The following is a 20609-nucleotide window of genomic DNA, read 5'->3' as shown; positions in this document are numbered from 1 at the left end:
AGAGGGCTATCCTCACTGTTCCCCCTTGCTTCTTGCTCACTCATCCATCAAACTGCCTGCTCCTGATCACGGGTCACCTCTCCCGAGCATGAAACTGAAGTCTGAATCTTTGTCATGATCAACAGGGATGCTACCTACCAACATCCCTACCAGGGGGGCGTTCGTGGCGAAGGAAGAACCGAACTTCACTCCTCTGACTTCCAAACCGCTGCAGGACGTCGAACATTCGCTCATTATCGGCAACTGGACGTTCTAAAAGAAACGAACAAATCATGTTACCTGGTAACACATCACTTACTGTCTACCCTTCATACAAATAATGCATTATGAATGAAGAAAATACTATCAAGGACCTTTTTAAAAAAAAAAAAGAACCCTTAGAAAATGAAGTATCACCAGCTTACCACCCACATAATCAGGGTCAAAGCCGGGTGGAATATGGGGGTAGGAAAGGACGGGGTCAGGGCCACCGGCTACAGCTCAGGAGTTGGATTCAGTGGCCCCTCACTAGTTCAAGGCAGGCCGTGAAGCTCTGCAGGTTCCAGAGTTCCTGTCATCTATTTCACACGATGGTCTCTGAGGTCTCTGTTAACTCTAATAGTTCTATGATTCTCCAGGTATATGAACGAAAACTTAAAAACAACTTTCTAAACAGCCTTTTCTTTCTATTGGGGATTTTTTTTGACAATTTTACAAACCATGTTTAAAAAAAAAAAATCATACACATGCATTTCCAAACAAAAGTCTGTTTACTGCCCTGAAAATATTCCTTGAGACAAAAAAAAAAAAAAAAAAAAAAAAAAAGAGGCATAGCTAAATACTCTACTACATGGGAACTGTAATCTTCCAATCTTAAGGAATCTGAACATAAAACCCAAATATACTGTTTGAGGATGCCAACGGTTTAAAATCAAAGAAATCATTTCTAATGTAAGAATGCTGCAATGCCCCCCCCCCCCCAATTCAATGCACTTGTCAGTAATCAAGGACACTGAGTACCTTAAATAAACAACATGGGCACACAAGGGAGCAGCCAAAGGTTCAGCAGCCAATTCTGTGAACTAACCCTGAACTTAATCGGCTTGGTGGCAACAAAGTACAGCTTGGGTTCTATTTACAGCAACATGAGGTAATAAGTAGACACAGATACCCTCTTCTCTAAACCAGAGAAAGTCTAACTAAGACTCCCCCAAGAGGAAACACCCTGAGCTGAGCAGATACCTTCCTGAAAGAAATTCTGGGCAGCCCTTCCACCTCCTCACAAAAACAAAAATCATACACACACACACACTTTATTTCAAAAGAAATGAAGTGATTTCCAGTCCATGCAGACCCTCCACCTCCTCACAAAAACAAAAATCACTCTCTCTCTCTCTCACACACACACACACACACACACACACACACACACACTTTATTTCAAAAGAGATGAAGTGACTTCCAGTCCATGTTGAGTGTGGACCTTCTAGGTCTAGAAGCTAAGGTCCTAATGGCCTCAGTGACAAAATGTATATATCAGACTTAGGCCAGCACAAGCTTAAATACACTTCAAAGGTTCTCAAAGCCACCCATTTACCCCATGCTCCAATGAAACCCGTCCCTCGTCCTGGCATCCATGCCTATGTGACTTTGAACAAGCCATTTCCAGCACTGAGAACTGTCCCCAGCACCCTCTTCTCCTTCGGCAGATGGAGCACCTTCATCTGTTCCTGAAGTCATCACCCTGTATGAGAGAAATGTCTGCTAATTCCTGCTTTTACTCTGACAGCACACTTTCATCTTTCTCTTCTTTATAGTCAAGCACAGTTCCTAGCAAATAACAAGAATCCAAGATACATTCTCTCAGCAAATAAACCAGTGGGGAGTGAGAAAATGGAGATGGCAAATGAAAGCTACCGTTTTTTACAAGCGGCATGTGGGATCTCAGCTCCCTGCAGAGGGATCGAACCTGTGTCCTCTGTGTTGGATGCACAGTCTTAACCACTGGACTGCCAAGGAAGTCCCAAAAGCTACTTATTTTAAAAGACAGTTAAAGGAAATGGGAAACTTGAGAAGCTAACAAAGTAGAAGTAACAGATTTACTATTTTTAAAATGGCACACCTTGGACAAGTTACAGCAAAAAAAAAAAAAAAAAGAGGAGTTGAAAACGTAACAGCTATTACTTGTTGAGTGTGAACACTAAATGCGCCAGGGCCTATGCTAAGCCCCCTTCAAATGTCAGCTCCCAGGATTCTCACACAATCCTGGCAATAGATTCATTTATTATCCCAATTCTGTAGGAAAAAAAGTAAGGATTATAGAGATTAAGTATCTTGTCTGAAGTTATAAAGCTAGTAAATGAAGAGACAAGATGCTGATACCCATGACCTTGCTCTTAATCACAACATCATACAAAGAACCTTCAAATTAATTATGAGTTCTCTGCAACCAATCAAAATTCCCAAAGAACTTTTCATGGAAACTTTCAATTCTAAAACATATCTGAAAAAGAAAATATGCAAGAACAGTACAGGAGCACAATGAAATAAGCAGCTGCCTTTACAGATACCTAATCTATTATAAAACTAGAGTAAACTTAAACTATTTGGTCCTCATCAAATTTTTGCATCTGGTCTCATGTCACTGGATGTATTCCACTCTCTCCTAGGTTACAGTCTATGGGAACCTAAGAGTATGCTACTGCTGTGTAAAAATTGTATAATTCTTAATTATCTTGAAGTGGTTCATAGTACTTTTCAGGCCTACTATATCCTTCTACTTCTCTGTATATTCATTTTATTAATTTTTGAGGGTTTGATATTGAAACTCCAAGTAAAAAATTTATTTACTAAAAAAATGATTGCAATGTATAGTGGAACTATATGTAACCCTGTTCTATATTTCCTAAGTCTCTGTAAATGAGTTATCATATTTTCATAATTTAAAAACTAAGAAAAATTAAATTAAAAAAAAAACACAACTATTTGGTCCTATCATAAATAGAAGAAAAAAAATAAAAGTAACTGGCTGAAGCTTATAGAAACATACTTCCTATGAGATATAACAAGAATATGAAGTGAAGTTTCACATCAGTAAGGAAGAAACCAAGTGTTTTCAATAAAACACTTAAAAAAATTCACTATCCACCTGGGGGAAAAATATTAGATCTCTAATTTACACTAGTCAGAAAAATTAATGAGAAAGAAGAAGGGGAGGGTGAGGAGGGAAGGGAAAAAACTTTAAAACTTAATGGTACAAAACAACAGCAGACTATGTTTCCAGCCTTGACATAAAGAAAAGACTTTTTTAAACAACATACAACTAGGCCTGAGTTCTAGAAGAGTTGTGTTTTTCTATAACACCGACAAATCAAGAAGGAAAAAGGCAAAAGTCAAAAGAGACATGAGCAAAGACTATGATGAAACAATCTTTTTTTTGTTCCAATGGAAATCCAAGTGGCCAGTAGACAAATGAAAAATGAGCAACTTCAGCATCAGCTTAGCAAAAGTAAGAATTTTATTGTATTAGTATCTTTTTTTGATGAGGGATACTTTTAGAAATTACTGGTAGAAGTGTGAATTTCTACAGCCTTTGCTGAGGGAAATCTGGTGAAATATATTCAAATTTAAAATGTGTGAACCTTTAAGCAAGCAATCCCACTTCTGGGTTATCTACCCTAAAGAAATGTTTGCACATGACCAAAAGGCTCCTACAAGACCTTCTCCTGCAGCATTTATAGAAACAAGAGAATTAATTTAAATGTTAGTGAATAAAGAAATGGTTAGAGATTAACTGCAGTTTGTGCATAATAGTATGGAAAATTATGATAATTAAAAACAATGGTGTAGAAAAGACCTACAAGAATCAGAAAAGACTAATCAGAAAAGACCTCCAAGCTATACTGTAAGTTAAAGTGAGAAATTGCAGATATCGAGATGTATGATACTGTTACATGAAGAAAAAATAAGAGAGGACACAAAACTATTTCTATAGTTACAGAGAAAAGTCTGAAAAGTTATCTGCTAAAATTATAAGCAATTATACATCAAGCAACACAAGATGGGCTTGTGGGAGAGATTTCCATTCCATCTGTATTATTTGCCTTACAAAAAAGAATCCATTCATGTGGTCTCTTTTTTTTTAACTAAAAAAAAATAGAAGAAAGAAAATCCTTTAAACATCCTCATTACATAGCAAGGGCTACTGAACCCAAGTGAGCAAGATACTAGAGAGGAAAGGGAAACAGTGGAATCAAGAGTTTCAAGGGAGAGGGTGAGCCTTGGCAAAGGAAGAAAGTCAGAAAGAAGGGTGGGCGCACATCCAGAGGAACCTGAGGCAAGCACCGGGGGAGGAGAGTGAGGAAGCTCACAGTGCATGGTCTCAATCACTTTTCTTCGGGCAAGTTATTTGCAGAATGCAGGGAGGCCACCAGAGCAGCTAGAAGCTCGTTTATTCTTTCAATAAATATTTACTGAGCACTCCCTCTGAGCTGGGGCACAGCAAGGAATGAGACAAGCAGGTCTCTCCTCTTAAGGAGTTTACATTCTCGTGCGTGTGTGTGAGGCTATGCGGATTAAAGAGGCAGCAGATTAATAAACACACACAAAAACCAGACAGACACGTCTCATGCACAGGATCAAACCGGGATGATGTAATAGAGAATCTTGTGCCTGCTTTGGGGGGAAGCTCAGAAGAAACACCTCCGAAGAGCCAACGTGTTAGCTGCAATCCAAATGACCAGAAGGAACCAGCAACGACAATCTGGGAGTGCAGCAGAAGCAGCTGGCACCAGGGGCTCTGAGGTGGGAAACAGTTTCATTTATCCAGGAACATAAAAACAGCTGCAGGAGGCAAGCAAGGAGGAAAACGGTGCCAGATGACATTAAAGACCTCACAATCTAAACTCTAGACTTTGGATTTTATCCTAAGTAGAATAAAAAAGTTAAAACAAGAAAGTCAAACTAACAAATTTTCATTTAATAAGGATCATTTAGGGGGACTTTCCTGGTGGTCCAGTGGCCAAGACTCCATGCTCCCAATGTTGGGGGCTCAGGTCCGATCCCTAGTCAGGAACTAGATCCCATATGCCGAAAAAAACTAAAAGATCTTGCAAACCACAAGGAAGAGCCCATGTGATGCAACCAAGACCCGGCGCAGTCAAAAAAAAAACTTAAATTTTTTTTTTTTTTTAAACAAAAAGGATCACTTGGGTTTCTTTACAAAAATGAGCTAATCTAGTTCCTATGTGAAGTAAGCAGCTCAGGGAGAATGAAGAAAGTCTTCACCAACACCCAGCTGTAGGAAAATCAACTAAAGATGATTAAGAAAACTCACATGGGAAGCAGAGGGTGTTTGCTGAAGTCACACACCCGAACGGTGTGAATGCAGTGAACACAGTGGGAAACGTGCACTTAGACAAACTGCACCCAAAGGGGAGAAAAAGGAAACAGTAAGGGCTCACCCAAGCTGTACAGGAATAGAGCAGAACTCGTGAAAAATTACTCCTTCATCTACAAACTCCTAAAGGACCAAAAAGAAACCAGGCTGTCCCATTTCAGGGCTCCAAAGAACTAAGTAAGGGATCGATTTCAAGGCTTAAAATAATGACTATGATTTCACCACTGCCTCCTGCCACCATAGAAACTCAATACCAAAGAGCTCTCCCTAAAAACCTCCAGACTCAGAGATGGCAAGACAATCAGAATGGCTCAGAATGCCTCAAATTTCTAACGAAGTGAAACCACCTAAGCATACCAAAAGCACTTCTGAGCACAGTACATTTTACCCTAACACCCCCAGAAGCTGCCACCCTGTGTGTCAGCTGCCTATCCTTTGACCTTTAATACTGTAGTGTCTATGATGTGCTGCGGTAAAAGAGAACGGCAAGAGGACTTTGGAGGAACTTCCCAGGTGGTTCAACAGCTACGACTCCACGCTCCCAATAGAGGAGGGCCCAGACTCCTCCCCTGGTCGGGGAGCTAGATCCCACATGCCACAACTAAAGATCCCAAGTGTCACACTGGGACCCAGCATAGTCAAAATAAATATTAAAAAAAAAAAAAGACTTTGGAGGCGGCAACAAAACTGGACTGAAAGCACGATCCCTGCTAGACACCCTATTCTCCAGTTTCTCCATGGATCAACAGGAGAGGCGCACACCGCCCTCTCTGAAACTGATGAGAATAAAGACGGCGCAGCTGAAGACGACGCACCAGCGCCACACCACACTTCGGCCAGGTGGCAATCGCTCTCGCCAGGTTCTTTGCACAAGTCCACCACGTCCCGGCAGATGGTTTCCGGAGTGACAGGGACTTCTGTGAAGTGCTGCTCATCATTGCTGAGGTACACAGTGAGAAACATCTGGAAACAGAAGGAGAAGCACAACGGTTACTAGTACCATCTACCCTGGCGCTGGCCACCTCTCACTTACCTTAGATTCCTCTCCCCGACCGTCTTAACCGAAATGCAAATGCACAACAGGACCAGCTGGCTGTCTCCAGGCCCAAGGTGGAGACGGGCCCGGCGCTTTGCCGATGGCCCCTGCCCTCCCTCCATCAGCTGCGCCTGCAGAACCCTTGGGGACCCCTGGAGCACAGTAAACAGACTGGTGCACACAAAAGGTCAAGTTAAATCTTCCTCTGACATTTTATTTATGTCATTTGTTTACCAAGACTTCTGTAGTTCTTAATCTGATATGCTGGCCCATACTACAAAGAGATTCTCCCATCAGCCCTGTGAGGATGACCAGGAGATGATGACCATACAAACACATGCTTAATTGAGCAAAGTCTCTTTCGGGAAGGGTACAAGAACAAAACATGTGTTGCCTCTGAAGGTGGGGATGGGAAAAGGGGACTGAACTCAGAAGGATATCTAATATTTTATACCATGTACATGTATCACCTGTTCAAACAATTATATTTTCAAATCTAAGATGCTTTAATCAGATTAGATACATACTTTAAAGTATAAGTCAGTGATGGCTCAGTGGTAAAGAATCCATTTGTCAATACAGGAGACACAGGTTCAATCCCTGATCCAGGAAGATCCCACTTGCCTCGGAGCAACTAAGCCCCGGAACAACTATTGAGCCTGTGCTATGGAGCCCAGGGGCCACATCTACTGAAGCCCACACACCCTAGACTCCATGCTCACAACAAGAGAAGCTACCCCAATGAGAAGCCTGCACATGGCAACTCAAGAGTAACCCCTGCTCGCTGCAACTAGAGAAAAGCCCATGCAGCAACAAAGACCCAGCACAGCCAAAAATAAAAAAAAATAAATAAAAGTATTTTTAAAAAGCTTAAAGTCTTCATCAATAAGGTGTAAGTAGAAATGAATGGCTGTCGTGCTAAAATGGATATGACCTTGTATATAAACACTCAGGCCAGCAGAAGATTTAGGTCTAAAACTCAGTCTTCCTCCCCATAAAAACAGATACTGTATCTTAAAAATACTGCTACTAAAGAATTCAAGTGTTCACACCTATCAAATAACAAAATAAAAAACAACCAAACAAAAAACAACCATTGTTCATTCCTAGCATTGAAGAAAACTAAGCAAATTAACAAACAAATTGTTGATAACAATGCAAGTCAGCAAATCCCCATGCTCATTCACTCAGTGAGGATTTACTCTGGGCAGATTAATCTGTATTGGGATTAAAACAAGCAAACAAAACCCAGACAATTTGAAAGTGTAATTCCACTGTGAGCTTTATATTCTATGAAAATAATTCTTATCAAAGAAAGAGAATGCAAAGGTTTTGAAACATGAACTTGATGGACCAGTATACATTCTGTAAAAAGAATTAATGAGACTAAGCCAAACACTGCAGGAGTTTGAGTTTTAAGGCTATAACAAAACAGAAGGGGATTTCCCTGGTGGTCTAGTGGCTAACATTCCAAGCTCTCAATGCAGGGGTCCTGGGTTCAATCCCTGGTCAGGGAACTAGATCCCACATACGGCAAATAAGAGTTTACACGCCACAACCACAGATCTCGCATGCCAAAAACAAGATGGAGATTCCCTGTGCTGCAACTAAGAACTGCAGCAGCCAAACAATTTTTTTTTTCTTTTAAAGGCAGAATGAGTAGAATCTACACTGTGATCACAATGACACAAGAATATCACACAAGCCACAGTGCCTGCCCTCAGTCACACGGCATCTCACCAGCATAAACCTCTCTCCTATTACCCCAGAAATGAGGGTTGCATTAGACTCTTCTTTTGCGGGGGGGGGGGGGGGGGGGGGGGAACAGCAGGAGAGAGGCAGCACCTGACCAGGAATGATGATGGAAACCGGATAAAACAGCAGACTGGCTGCCTCAAGGATCTGGTTTAAGTAAGGGGAGCAGATGACAAGCACAAGAGAAGGCCCACCGGATCAGTGGGCTCTGCCCCACGGGACTTCCCTGCTCCTCCCTGCAGTAAAACTATGTTTTCTCAAGGTAAGCCAAGTCACCACTTTCTGCAACTGAAACTCTTAATTCACAGAAACATGTATAACAAAGAAAGTAACCCCCAAAACTGGAAAAGACAGGAACCCATTACAGCTAAAAGGCAACTCAGAAACAAATTTTAAAGTGGATGGTAGTGAAAAAATAAAATGTATGAAAACAAAGTGGTACAATTTGTCAGCATCGAGCTCAGAAGCTTTCAAGCTAACTGCATCAGGTTCTTCACATTCTGATAAACTGTGCTACAAAAAGTTACATAGTTCTAGGCCTCAACTCAGCCAACAAGGCAGCACTTTAAAACTGTTACACAAAATGAACACAGGTTTCCACCCTGGTGCGACTCTGGATACATATATAGCACATGCAACCAGGGAGATAAATAATTTACACTTTAGTATTAAAGAGTACTCCTCCTCGATACTCCCTACCCACATCTGAACTTTCTCTGAAGTTTAACGCTTCAAACATAGGAACTGTTTTCATTGTAAATATGAGACTAAGAGGCACTTATCAAATTATAGAAATATTTAATATCCTGTATATATACAAAACAGGCTTTCCCAATGGCTCAGCAGGTAAAGAATCTGCCTTCAATGCAGGAGACAAAGGAGATGAGAGTTCGATCTCTGGGTCAGGAAGATCCCCTGGAGGAGAAAATGGCAATCCACCCCAGGATTCTTGCCTGGAAAATCCCATGAACAGAAGGGCCGCAGAGTCGGACACAACTGAGCGACTGAGTACACATATATACAAAACACATACTGTATCAACAAATAAGAGGTTATTTCCCGAGATAATAGCACCTTACCTCCTAATCGTCATCTTAAAGAGTCCTTTCACACACATTATCTCAAAACTTACATCAACTCTCAGATAAGCAGAGCAGATATTACTTTCTCTATAAATGAAGCAAAAGACTCATTTATAAAGAGTCTTTATACTGGCTACTAAAATGAGAGGATGAGAGTACAGTTCTGTTCTTCACCCGTCCTCTATTCTTTCAGCTGTTCCTTATAGCAGAAGAGTATTAGGAAATGCTCTATTTAACCCAGTAAAAATCCCCGGGAGAAGGACATGGCAACCCACTCCAGTATTCTTGCCTGGAGAATCCCCACGGACAGAGGAGCCTGGCGGGCTACAGTCCATGGGGTCGCAAAGAGTTGGATACAACTGAGCGACTAAAGCATACAAACAAACTTGAATAGAGATCACACACAAACAAACTTGAAAACGACGACTTCATTTACTTAAAAGTACAAATTACAGATAGAAATGATGAGAAACGTGTTCTAAGATCACTGCACTTTCCCTCCAAAACCCCACAGGACTAACACTGGTGTGAGTGCTGAGTGGACCCCATTCAGGCACGCCTGAAGACAGCTCTGTGGTGACTGTTCTGGGCTGAGTGCTCCCAGGCCGGGCCAGCAATGTGAGCTGCCCCTGATGCCCAGGTGGGAGATCTGGGTTCTTACCCCAGACTTGTTAATCATTATTAGGGAAGTAATGTCACCTCTCTGAATCCCAGCCTCCTGGTCTTCAAAATAAGAGTCCCAACTTCCCTGAGAGCTGCCATTTATTTCGGGTGTTTATTGGGTGTCACAGCAAGAGCCAACTTCTTCACAACAGTCCACAACCTGGAAGGAAGTTAGCAATTCAGTCGCAAAGTGAGGACCTGAATGAAGGCAATGGTCAGAGGGGGAAAGAACAGATTCAACAGAAAGACTGGATCTGGTGACTAAATGTTGGGGAGGGGGGATGCAGTGCATAGGGGTGGGTGTGAACTGAACAATTCACAGCAAATTCAGGAGGAAAATCAGACTTGCTCTGCTCTGAGATTACGGTAGCGGCAGGCAGGGGAGGAGAGAAAAGCAAGAGTTTCATTTGGATGAGCTGACCTGAGACCGCCTGTCCCCACCCCGCCTCCAGCCCTCAAGGCCTTCTGACCTTCTCCACACTCCACTCCACCAGCATCCTCCTTGCCGTCCACCCCCTGGAGCCTGTGCATCCTGACTGCCAAGTTTTTGGCTCAAAACCTCCTTGGAGCTTCCGGGGTGGACTCTGAAACTGGCGCCAGGCACGGAGGGCAGGGAGAGACAGAAGGAAGGCAGCCCACTCCGGACTGGCAACTGGCCTTTCAGTAAGCAAGGCAGCTTGCTCAGGAGACTGGTCTTGGGGGCTGCAGGGCCAGTGGCTCCCCGACCCTGCCCAACAGAATGGTAAAAGCTTATGGGGAGGGTCCCCCTGGGTTCAGTCTCCAGCCTGCGTCCTTGGGCAGCTTGAGCCTGGGAGAGCAGGCAGGCAGAGGGCACGTTCCAAGGATAGGAAAGTGGGTGAACAGGCTCTAAGTGCCTGGGTCAGCTTGCAGGTCGAGCCTGCAGTCACGTCTTCTTGATGACCTTCCCCGACAAATGTTGTTCCCTGTGTGCCAGCACGGCCACTCATCTCCCTGGGTCTTGATGCAACAGATTCCTGCCCGGGGAGGCTTTTCCTGGTCATCCTGCCTAAAATCCCACCACCACCCTCAACACGCGCATGTATGCACCCACATATGCACATGTGCACACATGAACTTTCCCACTTTCTCTCTCTCCCTGGCACAGTGACCAACACACCATGTATTATATTCATTTCACTTGCTTTTACTGTCTTCCCTGCTAGAACGGACGGTCCATGAAGTCCAAGGTTTTGTCTGTTCAATACGGCATCCTTAGCACCTTGAACTGTGCCTGGTTCGTAACAAACACACAGTAAGTGTGTGCTTAGGAATGAATAAATACCACAGCTATTACTGCACTTGACAAATTCACCTCTGATTTATTTCCACAGTAAGTTTCCCACAGGTATTGACAGAAGGCAGAGCAGACAGTACACAGCACAGCTACACACGCTGACAGAAGCTAGTGTCCTCTCCTCTTCGGTTTGTATCATGCTATGCCATCCTACTTCGGTTTCGACATCCTCTTCATTCATGCAAGATTTATAGGCTACCTATTTTATGGTTTAAGTTCTAACATAGACATAATCTTTATTAAGTAGCTATTACAGCACACACGGTACAGAACAAGAGGCAGAGACAGAGACTGCTGTGTGGAGAGGCACACAGCCAGCCCAGGGGAATAAACACCCCAACCTGACTCCCCCCCTTCTTAGGTCATCCATCCTACGAGTCCTCACTGGACAAACCCAACTAGAATTCGGATGGAAAGGGAGGCTACTGATGCCTTTATAGAAGTCAACTTCCTGGGGCACAAGGCAGGGTGGAGACAGGCAAGCAAAAGATGCTTCCCCGCTCCATCCTCAAACTCAATGACTTGAGAGGGCTCTTGAGCCACAATCTAAAGAGAATGAGAACACAAGTGCGGGAAAAGAACAGCCCGAGCAGAGGGAAGAACAAATGTCAAGGCCCCGAGGAGGAATCAGGCTTGTCACATTTGTGGAAGAGGAAGGTCACTGACAGAGTGAGCAAGAGGAAAGGATTACAGATTAACTCAAAGAGACTAGATCATGCATAGAAGCCACGCATAGAGTCCTCAAGCAGTGGCGCAGACCCAGGGTCATTAATCACAGATGGCAAGGCCCCACCCTCAGAGATTCCGATTCAGGAGACCAGGGGTGGGGACAGAGATCCTGCGTTTCTAAGAAGCTCCCTTGAGATGCTGATCCTGAGGCTCTGGAAACTGCAAGCCGAGAACTATTGTTCAAAGACGAAGGCCGGAAGGAATCTGGATTTTAATCTAAGAGGCCATTGGAGGCAAATCATTAGAAACAAAAAGATTAGATTAGTGGTTGCCAGGGGCTGGGGGACTGACTGCTAACAAGACTGTACTGCTAACAAGTACAGGGCTTCTTTTGGAGGTGATGAGAATGTTCTGGAATTAGTGGTGATAGTTGTATCACCTTGTAAACACACTAAAATCCACTGAATTGGATACTTCAAAATGGTGGTATGTAAATCATCTCTCAATCTTTTAAAAAAGGAAGTCACTGGAGGATTTTGAACAGAGTATTGAAGTCATTTTTTAAAAAAATTACTCTGGCTACTGTATGAATAGACCACAGAGAGGCAGGCATGGAGGACCAACTAAGAGGAATGTAGCACATAAACGTGCTTCACTGATGGCTCAGCAGTAAAGAGCTCGTCTACCAATGCGGGGGGACATAGGATACGGGTTTGACCCCTGGGTCAGGAAGATCCCCTGGAGGAGGGTATGGCAACTGACTCCAGTATTCTTGCCTGGAGAATCGCACAGACAGAGGAGCCTGGTGGGATCCAGTCCATAGGGTCGCAGAGTCAGACAGGATTGAAGGACTTAGCACACACACGTGCAGCACATAAAATGAGATATAATGGTAGCACAGACTGCAGGTAACAGCAAGTGGTGAAAAATGGCTGGACTGGGATTACATTTTGCAGGTAGAGTCAACAAGACTTGCCTAATGGACAGAATGTGGGATGCAACCATAGAAATTGAATGAACATGGATCTGGTGTCTAAGCGACAGAGTAAATAGGGGTGTCATTTACTATGAGGAAGGAGGAACAGATTAGGGAAGGGCCCACAGGACTGGGGCCTCGTCCAGAAGTCCCACAGAGGACAAGGACCCAGTAAAGGATTAGAAAAGATCCATCCATACAAAAATGGAAAGAAACACAAAGGAGTGTGGAATACCAGAGACCATGTAAAGCAGTGTCTCAACTAACTCAAATAAAGCTTAGCAAACTTAGAAATGAAAATGAGGACAGTTCTCCAGACTGGGCAAGACGGAGGTTACTGGATGCCTTGACCAGTGCTGTCTGAGGAATGAGGTCGAAGGCCTGTTTGAGACAGTTTAAGAACCCAAGGGAAGGATGCAGAGACTCAGAACAGAAAGATGGAGAAAACAGGGAGTTCCCTAGCAGACCAGCGGTTAAAACTCAGCACTTTCAACGTAGGGGGCACGTCGATCCCTGGTCGGGGAACTAAGATCCCATATACTGCATGGTGCAGTCAAAAGAAAAGAAAGGTGGAGAATACGGAGCCACAGATGGAAGAAGACAGTAAAAGCGGCGCTTGTTTCTTCTTTATTTCAACATGGAGTTTTTACAGAACATTTTAATGGATGGACTGATTCAGTCAAGAGGGCAATGCTCTTGATGATGCTGACTCTGTATCTCTAGTCACTGTCTAGTCCCAGACCAGTACTCACTGCCCAGTGGCAATCTATGTCTGGAGGGCCCACAAAAGCTTCATGCTTATCTTGGACAAACCAGCACAGTCCCACTTTCACTGACTTTCTTTGCTGCAGTGATCATCTTAGTTTTTAGGTTACAAAGGTAGTTTATCAAGTTTGACAATTTCTTAACTGGACACCAATATAGCTGGAAGAGGTGGCTTGGAGCCATGACTGTGACAGCTGACGTACAGCGGAGGGCAGGTGTCTTCCTAACCATCCCAGAGAAGGGGTGGGAGAGAGGGACCACCCACCAGCCCCAGCTGCTCCTGGGGGCCACGAGACCTTCAACTGCCACATTTCCCCCTAGAAAATTTCCATTAGAGCAAAAAGGCATCACATCACTTGAAATAAACAGTTTAAACTCATTTCACCCATCTTAAATTTATAGACATTAAGTATGTCCTCTTTCATTTATATATCACATATCATTTAAAATCTTTTCATTATAACCTGCCCGCAATTATGGGCTTTACTGTAATAATTTATAGTTGTTTCAAATTTTACAGAGGAAGTAAATCAGGCATTTTCTCAATGAATATCTTTTCTCTTCTTCTTACTTAATTTGGAAGAGGAACAACAACATAAAAAGATGTTGTTGCTAAGTTGGGTGGCAGAAGAGGGATGGACTGGGAGTTCAGGGTCAGAAGATGCAAAACTATCACACTTAGAAGGGATGGACAACAAGGTCCTCCTCACAGCACAGGGAACTACATCCAATCTCCTGGGATAAACCATAGTGGGAAAGAATTTTTTTTTTTTTAATATAAAGAAAAGAGTCAAGTCAAAAGAAAAGGCTAGTTAAACTAACCTGTCATGCTAACCTGAGAAAAAGTAGGCACACAGGCTCTTTATACTGTACTTTCTTTTTATCTTTGTTTCATAAGTGGACTGTGCCACAAAAGATCACTCTTCAAAGTGTAATTCAATTCCCTAAAAAATAAAACAAAAGGTGAAGCTGTTTTTATTTCATTTTGATGAAGCAGTTCTATCAGCATGTTGAAAACTTACTTAAACCTATTCTAGCAACCAAGTCCTTCTGAAAACAGTAATTCTGGCCAAAAATTCATGATCTTTAATGATAAAAAATAAAACAGCTAAATCTGAGAACTTTTCAGCATCTAATACCAAAACATTTCAGAAGGAAAAAGCACAAAAAGCAAAACTTGCAAGAATGTGTCAGGTATGTACTGTTTTGTTACAAAAATAGTATTCACCATATCCCACTATACAAATGGAAACATATAATATGTGTGCACAGACATGTAGTACAAACAAAAAAAAGACCTCACCAAATTAACAGTAGTAATGTTTGGTGGTAAGATTATGAAATGAATTCTAGGGAACTTATCTATGCTTAAACTTTCTAGAATGATTAAACATCACTTGGATAATAAAATTGATAAAGAATCAATAATTAAATTAATAAGGCAAACATTTTTATTCCTTGGTCCTTACTTTGAGATATATTTAGCAAATATCTGAATGACAATGTTGTTTTCTAGGGCTACCATACTGCCTCAACTTTAGCCAGGGACTAAAACCTAACAATCAAGAAATATATCCTGGAACTTCTCTGGTGGTCCAGTGGTTAAGAATCCAGCTTCCAGTGCAGGGGACACGGGTTTGATCCCGAGTCAGGGAAGTAAGGTCCCATGTGCTGTGAAGAAACTTAAGCCTGTGTGTCGCAATTATTGAGCCTACAAATATATACACGTACATACACACACAGAAACAGACATGCACACGAAATACATCTTAAACATCCACTGCATCAGGATGAAATACATTCAGCCATAAAAGGAATGAGGTACTGATGCATACTACACATAGATGAACTCTGAGAACACTATACTAAGTGACAGAAGTCAGGCACAAAAAGAAACACCACAATATTCAAATCCATAGAGACGAAAAGTCGATTAATGTGTACCAGGGATTGGGGGGAGGGGGAATAGACTGTGACCCTAGAGGATGTTTTTCTCTAAGGTGATGAAGATGTTCTGGAATTACTGGTGGTTAACATCGTGAATATACTAAAAAAAAAAACCAAAACACTGAATTATATACTTTATAGGGTGAATTTTATGTATGTGAATTATATCACAATTTTAAATGCCCACTACATGCTTACTATCTGAGAGATACAAAAATCTCTTAAGGGAAACAAAATTTACTCATGAAAAAATACCAAATTAAGAACAACTTAGTACCAAATTCAGAGAAAGCAACGGCAACCCACCCCAGTACTCCTGCCTGGAAAATCCCATGGACAGAGGGGCCTGGTAGGCTGCAGTCCATGGGGTCGCGAAGAGTCGGATGGGACTGAACGACTTCACTTTCATGCATTGGAAAAGGAAATGGCAACCCACTCCAGTGTTGTCTGGAGAATTCCAGGGACGGGGGAGCCTGGTGGGCTGCCGTCTATGGGGTCGCACAGAGTCGGACACGACTGAAGTGAATTAGCAGCAGCAGCAGTACCAAATCACGTGAGTGGGGCTGTAGGTAAAATGAAAATTCAGAAAGGAGAAAGATGAATGGGATCTGAGGCAGGCTGAGGTTTCAGCAAACAGGCATAAATTAATGGCAAGCATAAAGAAGGAAATTCTGGGTTTCCCAGGAGGCGCCAGGGCTAAAGCACCTGCCTACCAATGGAGGAGACAGAAGGGAGGTGGGCTGGATCCCTGGGTAGGGAAGATCCCCTGGAGTAGGAAATGGCAACCCACTCCAGTATTCTTGCCTGGAGAATCCCATGGACAGAGGAGCCTGGCAGGTTACCGTCCACAGGGTCACAAAGAGTTGGACATGACTGAAACGGCTTAGCAAGTATGCATGCATAAAGAAATAATAAAAAAGAAAAATAATAATCTATAGTAACCTTACTTCTAAAAATGCCATCTTTTCCTGACTCTTTCGATTTCTGAAAACACCATATTCTCAAGAAGACAAAGTCTCCCTGAGCTCCTTTCCTGTAAGGAAGAAAGGAGAATAGAGTTTCCTGGAGTCAAATCACCTGGGAGGCTACTGTGAGAAACTTGGTTATTCTCACTGACTCACAAATGTGTTCCTGGGAACTTGTGACGTAAGTTATTTACATCAAGAGCACAGCAATAATCAGATCAAAACAACACATCAGCTTTTACAGCTGAACCTGCAGCTACGAGGATGATAAATTGCTGGGGCATCTGAAAATGCTCAGTCTAGCTTGGAAGGAACAGAAGAGATGGCTTTTCTTCCCCTGATACCAGGTCAGCCCTTCCCATTGACAGAGACATGAACTGTTCACTTCTTCCCAACTTGCACATCAAGAACTTCATGTTTTTAAAAAACAGTAAAGCATCAAATCTAATACATACTTAGGAGCAGAGGCTCTCATGGACAGACCATAGGGCAATACGAAAGATAAAACACAGAGTGGGAAGGATAAATGTAAATTAAAACAATGAGGCATCACTTACAACTATTAAATTAGTCTGTGATTAAAAGGTAAGATCCAACAGAGATGAGACTGATTCATTCAAAGATAAAATGATGGTACTAAAAATTGTTAAAAATCCCACTAGGAAAGTAAAGTGTATCATGTTATCAAAACCTGTAAATTTACACATACCCAATAAATTACCCTTACAGAAATAACTGAAATGAAGAAAAACTGTAAATGGTTGAAGATTTTTCACTGTGGTGTTAAGAGCTATAAACAGTAAAATAGGAAACTAACATCCAATAAGTTAAGCATGGAAAAGTAAGACAAAATACAGTTGCTGGAGGGACTATGACCCAGGTACCAACTACTCTAAGTATAGTGTTAGAAAATGGTAAGATAAGGTTACAAAATAGTAATATTAAGTTGTAGATTTTAACCATTTAAAACAAATGGATAGGACTTCCCTGGGGGTCCAGTGGTTAAGACTCCACTTCCACTGAGGGGGCACAGGTTTGATTTCTGGTTAGGAAACTAAAATCCCACCTGCTGCATGGAGGAGCCAAAAAATAAAAATTAAACATATGGACACAGGAACTGTCTTGTACAGAATACCTAAGAGTAATCTGGTATTAGGAGATCAGGTATAGACATCACTTTATCTTCGTTCAAATATCAACGTTAATCTAGTTTTACAATAACATACAATTTAAAAGTATACATAACACAATACAAACTGTGATAATGTGAAAATATTTCCCTAAAAATACTAAATAAGATTTGATTCTTAAAGTGATCAATCTGAAGAGAAAGATTCAGGGAAAGATCAAACACCATCACATTAAGTTGCACTAGTCCTCCCCACACGCTCTGCACAGTAATTCATATCCAAGTCATGTCTCAAGAAGGCTTGCCCTTCCAAAAATCCAAAGTCACAGACAATTTTCATTAAAAAAAGAGAGATCAAAGATTTATTTTTAAGAGTTCCATTTTAAGAGGACATGTATGCACTGTAACTATAAAGTTATGCTATTAATACAAGGATGACTCATTTCAAAGAGGAATTATTTCAGATTAAAATTTGGAAGACTTTTCCAAGAGGAAATTTTAAAAAAAAATTGACCAGGGCATTTATAAGTAATTTACTTTGTGTCACAGGCTAAACTTATTCCTTTGACTGAAAAACCATGTGAAGTTTCACAGAAAGAAAAATAGAACTAAGAGTTTAGGATGTTCCCTGTCATAGAAAGGAATTTAAGCTTTGCAATAAAAGTTTGAGAGTTTTGATTTATAAAATCTCAAATCACTTAGGTTTACCTAAGGGTGGGAAAAATATATATATATATTTTTTTTTTTTTTCATATATGAGAAAAAAAATTGTCCTTTAGAGAAAAATGAACAATCTATGAAAAGAGTGACGTAAATCCTCCCCAATCTTACAACTCACAGGAAACTCACCATAGGAACAATCAGATAATAATGCTAGTAGTGAGATTAGAGAAAAGTCAAGATGATTTTTGTATTTAATAATTCCTCTATGGAGACAAAAATGTAATGAAGGAAGGAAGACCCCAGACTACCTTCTAGAAGAGGATGCTGCTACTAGGCTTCCTATAACCTGGTCAAGAAAAACACCTCTCTCAACACTAAGATACACAGAAAGGGGTTAGGAAACAACAACCACCACCAAAGCTTCTTTCAGCCTCTCAAACACACAGAGCCATTCAGCCCAACTATGGCTTCCACCCCGAGAAAGGGGTCAGAAATGAGATGCAGATCATTCCGATCTTCCAGCATTTTCAGCCTCCTGCTCCTCAGAGACCTCGCCGGCTTCTCCCGTGGTAGCCCTGCTCCAGGGGCCATGAACCAGGAACACGGGGCAGCCTGCTTGGCTCCCTGACCTGGGCGCGCTCCATCCCGAGGGTGGGCTGGGCTGCCCTCCTTCTGCAGGCGGTGTGCTGCCCAGTCACCCCGCCTGGACAACCCCGCCGCCTGTCCGCAGCGGTTCAGTGGGCATCCCGACAGCAGTCTCCGCGACATCCCCCCCAGGAGCGGCGGGGACACTAAGTCTTTGACTCCTTTCCCTCAGAGACACTCTCTAGCTTCCCTGATGATTGGTCCAAACTTGCCACAGCCATCGGGCGATCACTGCTGACAGAGGCTTGTTATGAGCCAGCTCTCCCGCCCAGAGTTTACTCCTGAGGCCATTAAACTGCTTTATAAAATCTTCATCAATTACCATGGGTTACATCTACTAATGCTCCATTAAAGATCAATGATATTTAAACCTTCTTCTACACTAAGTATATCACATATTCACTAAATGTACTGCATTTTGCTCATGGAATACTTTAAACATCAGCCCATTAGTTTCTATCAGACATGTGAGTTATTTAAAGAAAATCCAGGACTTCCCTGTCAGTTCAGTGGTTAAGATTCCACAACTCTCAACCTAGATGTCCTTCTAGAGATGAGTGGATAAAGAAGATGTGGCACATATATACAATAGAATATTACACTCAGCCATAGAAAGAACCACTCTGAGTCACTTCTAGTGAGGTGGATGAACCTAGAGTCTGTTATACAGAGTGAAGTCAGAAAAACAAATCTTGTATATCAACACATATATATGGAATCTAGAAAAATGGGATTGATGAACCTATCCACAGGGAGGGAATGGAGGAGACACAGATGCAGAGAATGGACTCATGGACACAGCAGGGGAAAGCGAGAGTGGGATGGACACAGAAAGCAGCATAGACATATATACACTATCACGTGTAAAACAGATAGCTGTGAAAAGCTGTTGTATGTAACACAGGGAGCCCAGGCTGGTGCTCTGTGATGACCGAGAGGGATGGGATGCAGGGAGAGGAGGACGGCTCAAGACGGAGGTGACATATGTATAATTATGGCTGATGTCTGCTGTTGTATGGCAGAAACCAACGCAACACTGTAAAGCAACTTTCCTCCAATTAAAAAACAAACTAAAAGAAAAAAAAAAAAGACTCCAAGCTTCCACAGCAGGGGGCATGGGTTCCAGCTCTCATCAGGGAACTAAGATCCTGCATGCCGCATGGTGTGGCCAAAAAGTTTTTTAAATAAAATGAAATAAATAAATTTTTAAAATAGGATTCATTAAAAAGAAAGAAAAACCATAAAATCATATTCAAAGGATTTCTTTATATCATAAACTATTTCTTTGGTCACTAGAGCAAATGAGTAGAATCTAGAAATCAATGACACAAATTTGAACAGTTAAAAAAGTTCACCACACATGGTATTTCCTAGCCATTCATTCAGGATCATCTAGAGTACACAATCATTTTCTGAGACAACTACCATTCTGAGAAAAATGACATAGTAAATATGAAGTGGCTACTTTGATAGCGGGAAAAAAAAATTCATTACATACTGAAAAATAGCTGGTTTTAGATGTCTGATTACATAACCACTTCATCTACAGAAGCAGAGAACAGTCACCTCCCCTGAGACAGACAGTCTTGTCTCATTAACGTCAGTCATTCAAAAGGAGCTCG

At 42.0% G+C, this 20609-nt stretch overlaps 1 protein-coding gene across 2 annotated transcripts in view; it reads right to left on the bottom strand.

Annotated features, from left to right (window-relative positions):
* The window catches only part of TP53BP2 (tumor protein p53 binding protein 2), a 67172-nt gene that overhangs the window by 33971 nt on the left and 12592 nt on the right, over nucleotides 1-20609 (bottom strand). For both annotated transcript variants that reach the window (XM_020879501.2, XM_070474459.1), the window contains 2 exons: nucleotides 6193-6340; nucleotides 139-252 (listed from right to left, as the gene is read on the bottom strand). In XM_020879501.2, coding sequence (XP_020735160.2) covers nucleotides 139-252; nucleotides 6193-6340 — 262 coding nt within the window. Of the gene's footprint in view, nucleotides 1-138; nucleotides 253-6192; nucleotides 6341-20609 lie in introns of those variants that run through there.

Source organism: Odocoileus virginianus, chromosome 11 (genome assembly GCF_023699985.2).
Source record: "Odocoileus virginianus isolate 20LAN1187 ecotype Illinois chromosome 11, Ovbor_1.2, whole genome shotgun sequence".
Taxonomy (NCBI): domain Eukaryota; kingdom Metazoa; phylum Chordata; class Mammalia; order Artiodactyla; family Cervidae; genus Odocoileus; species Odocoileus virginianus.
The sequence above is the reverse complement of the archived record's forward strand: the minus strand, read 5'-3'. Positions and strand labels throughout refer to the sequence as shown.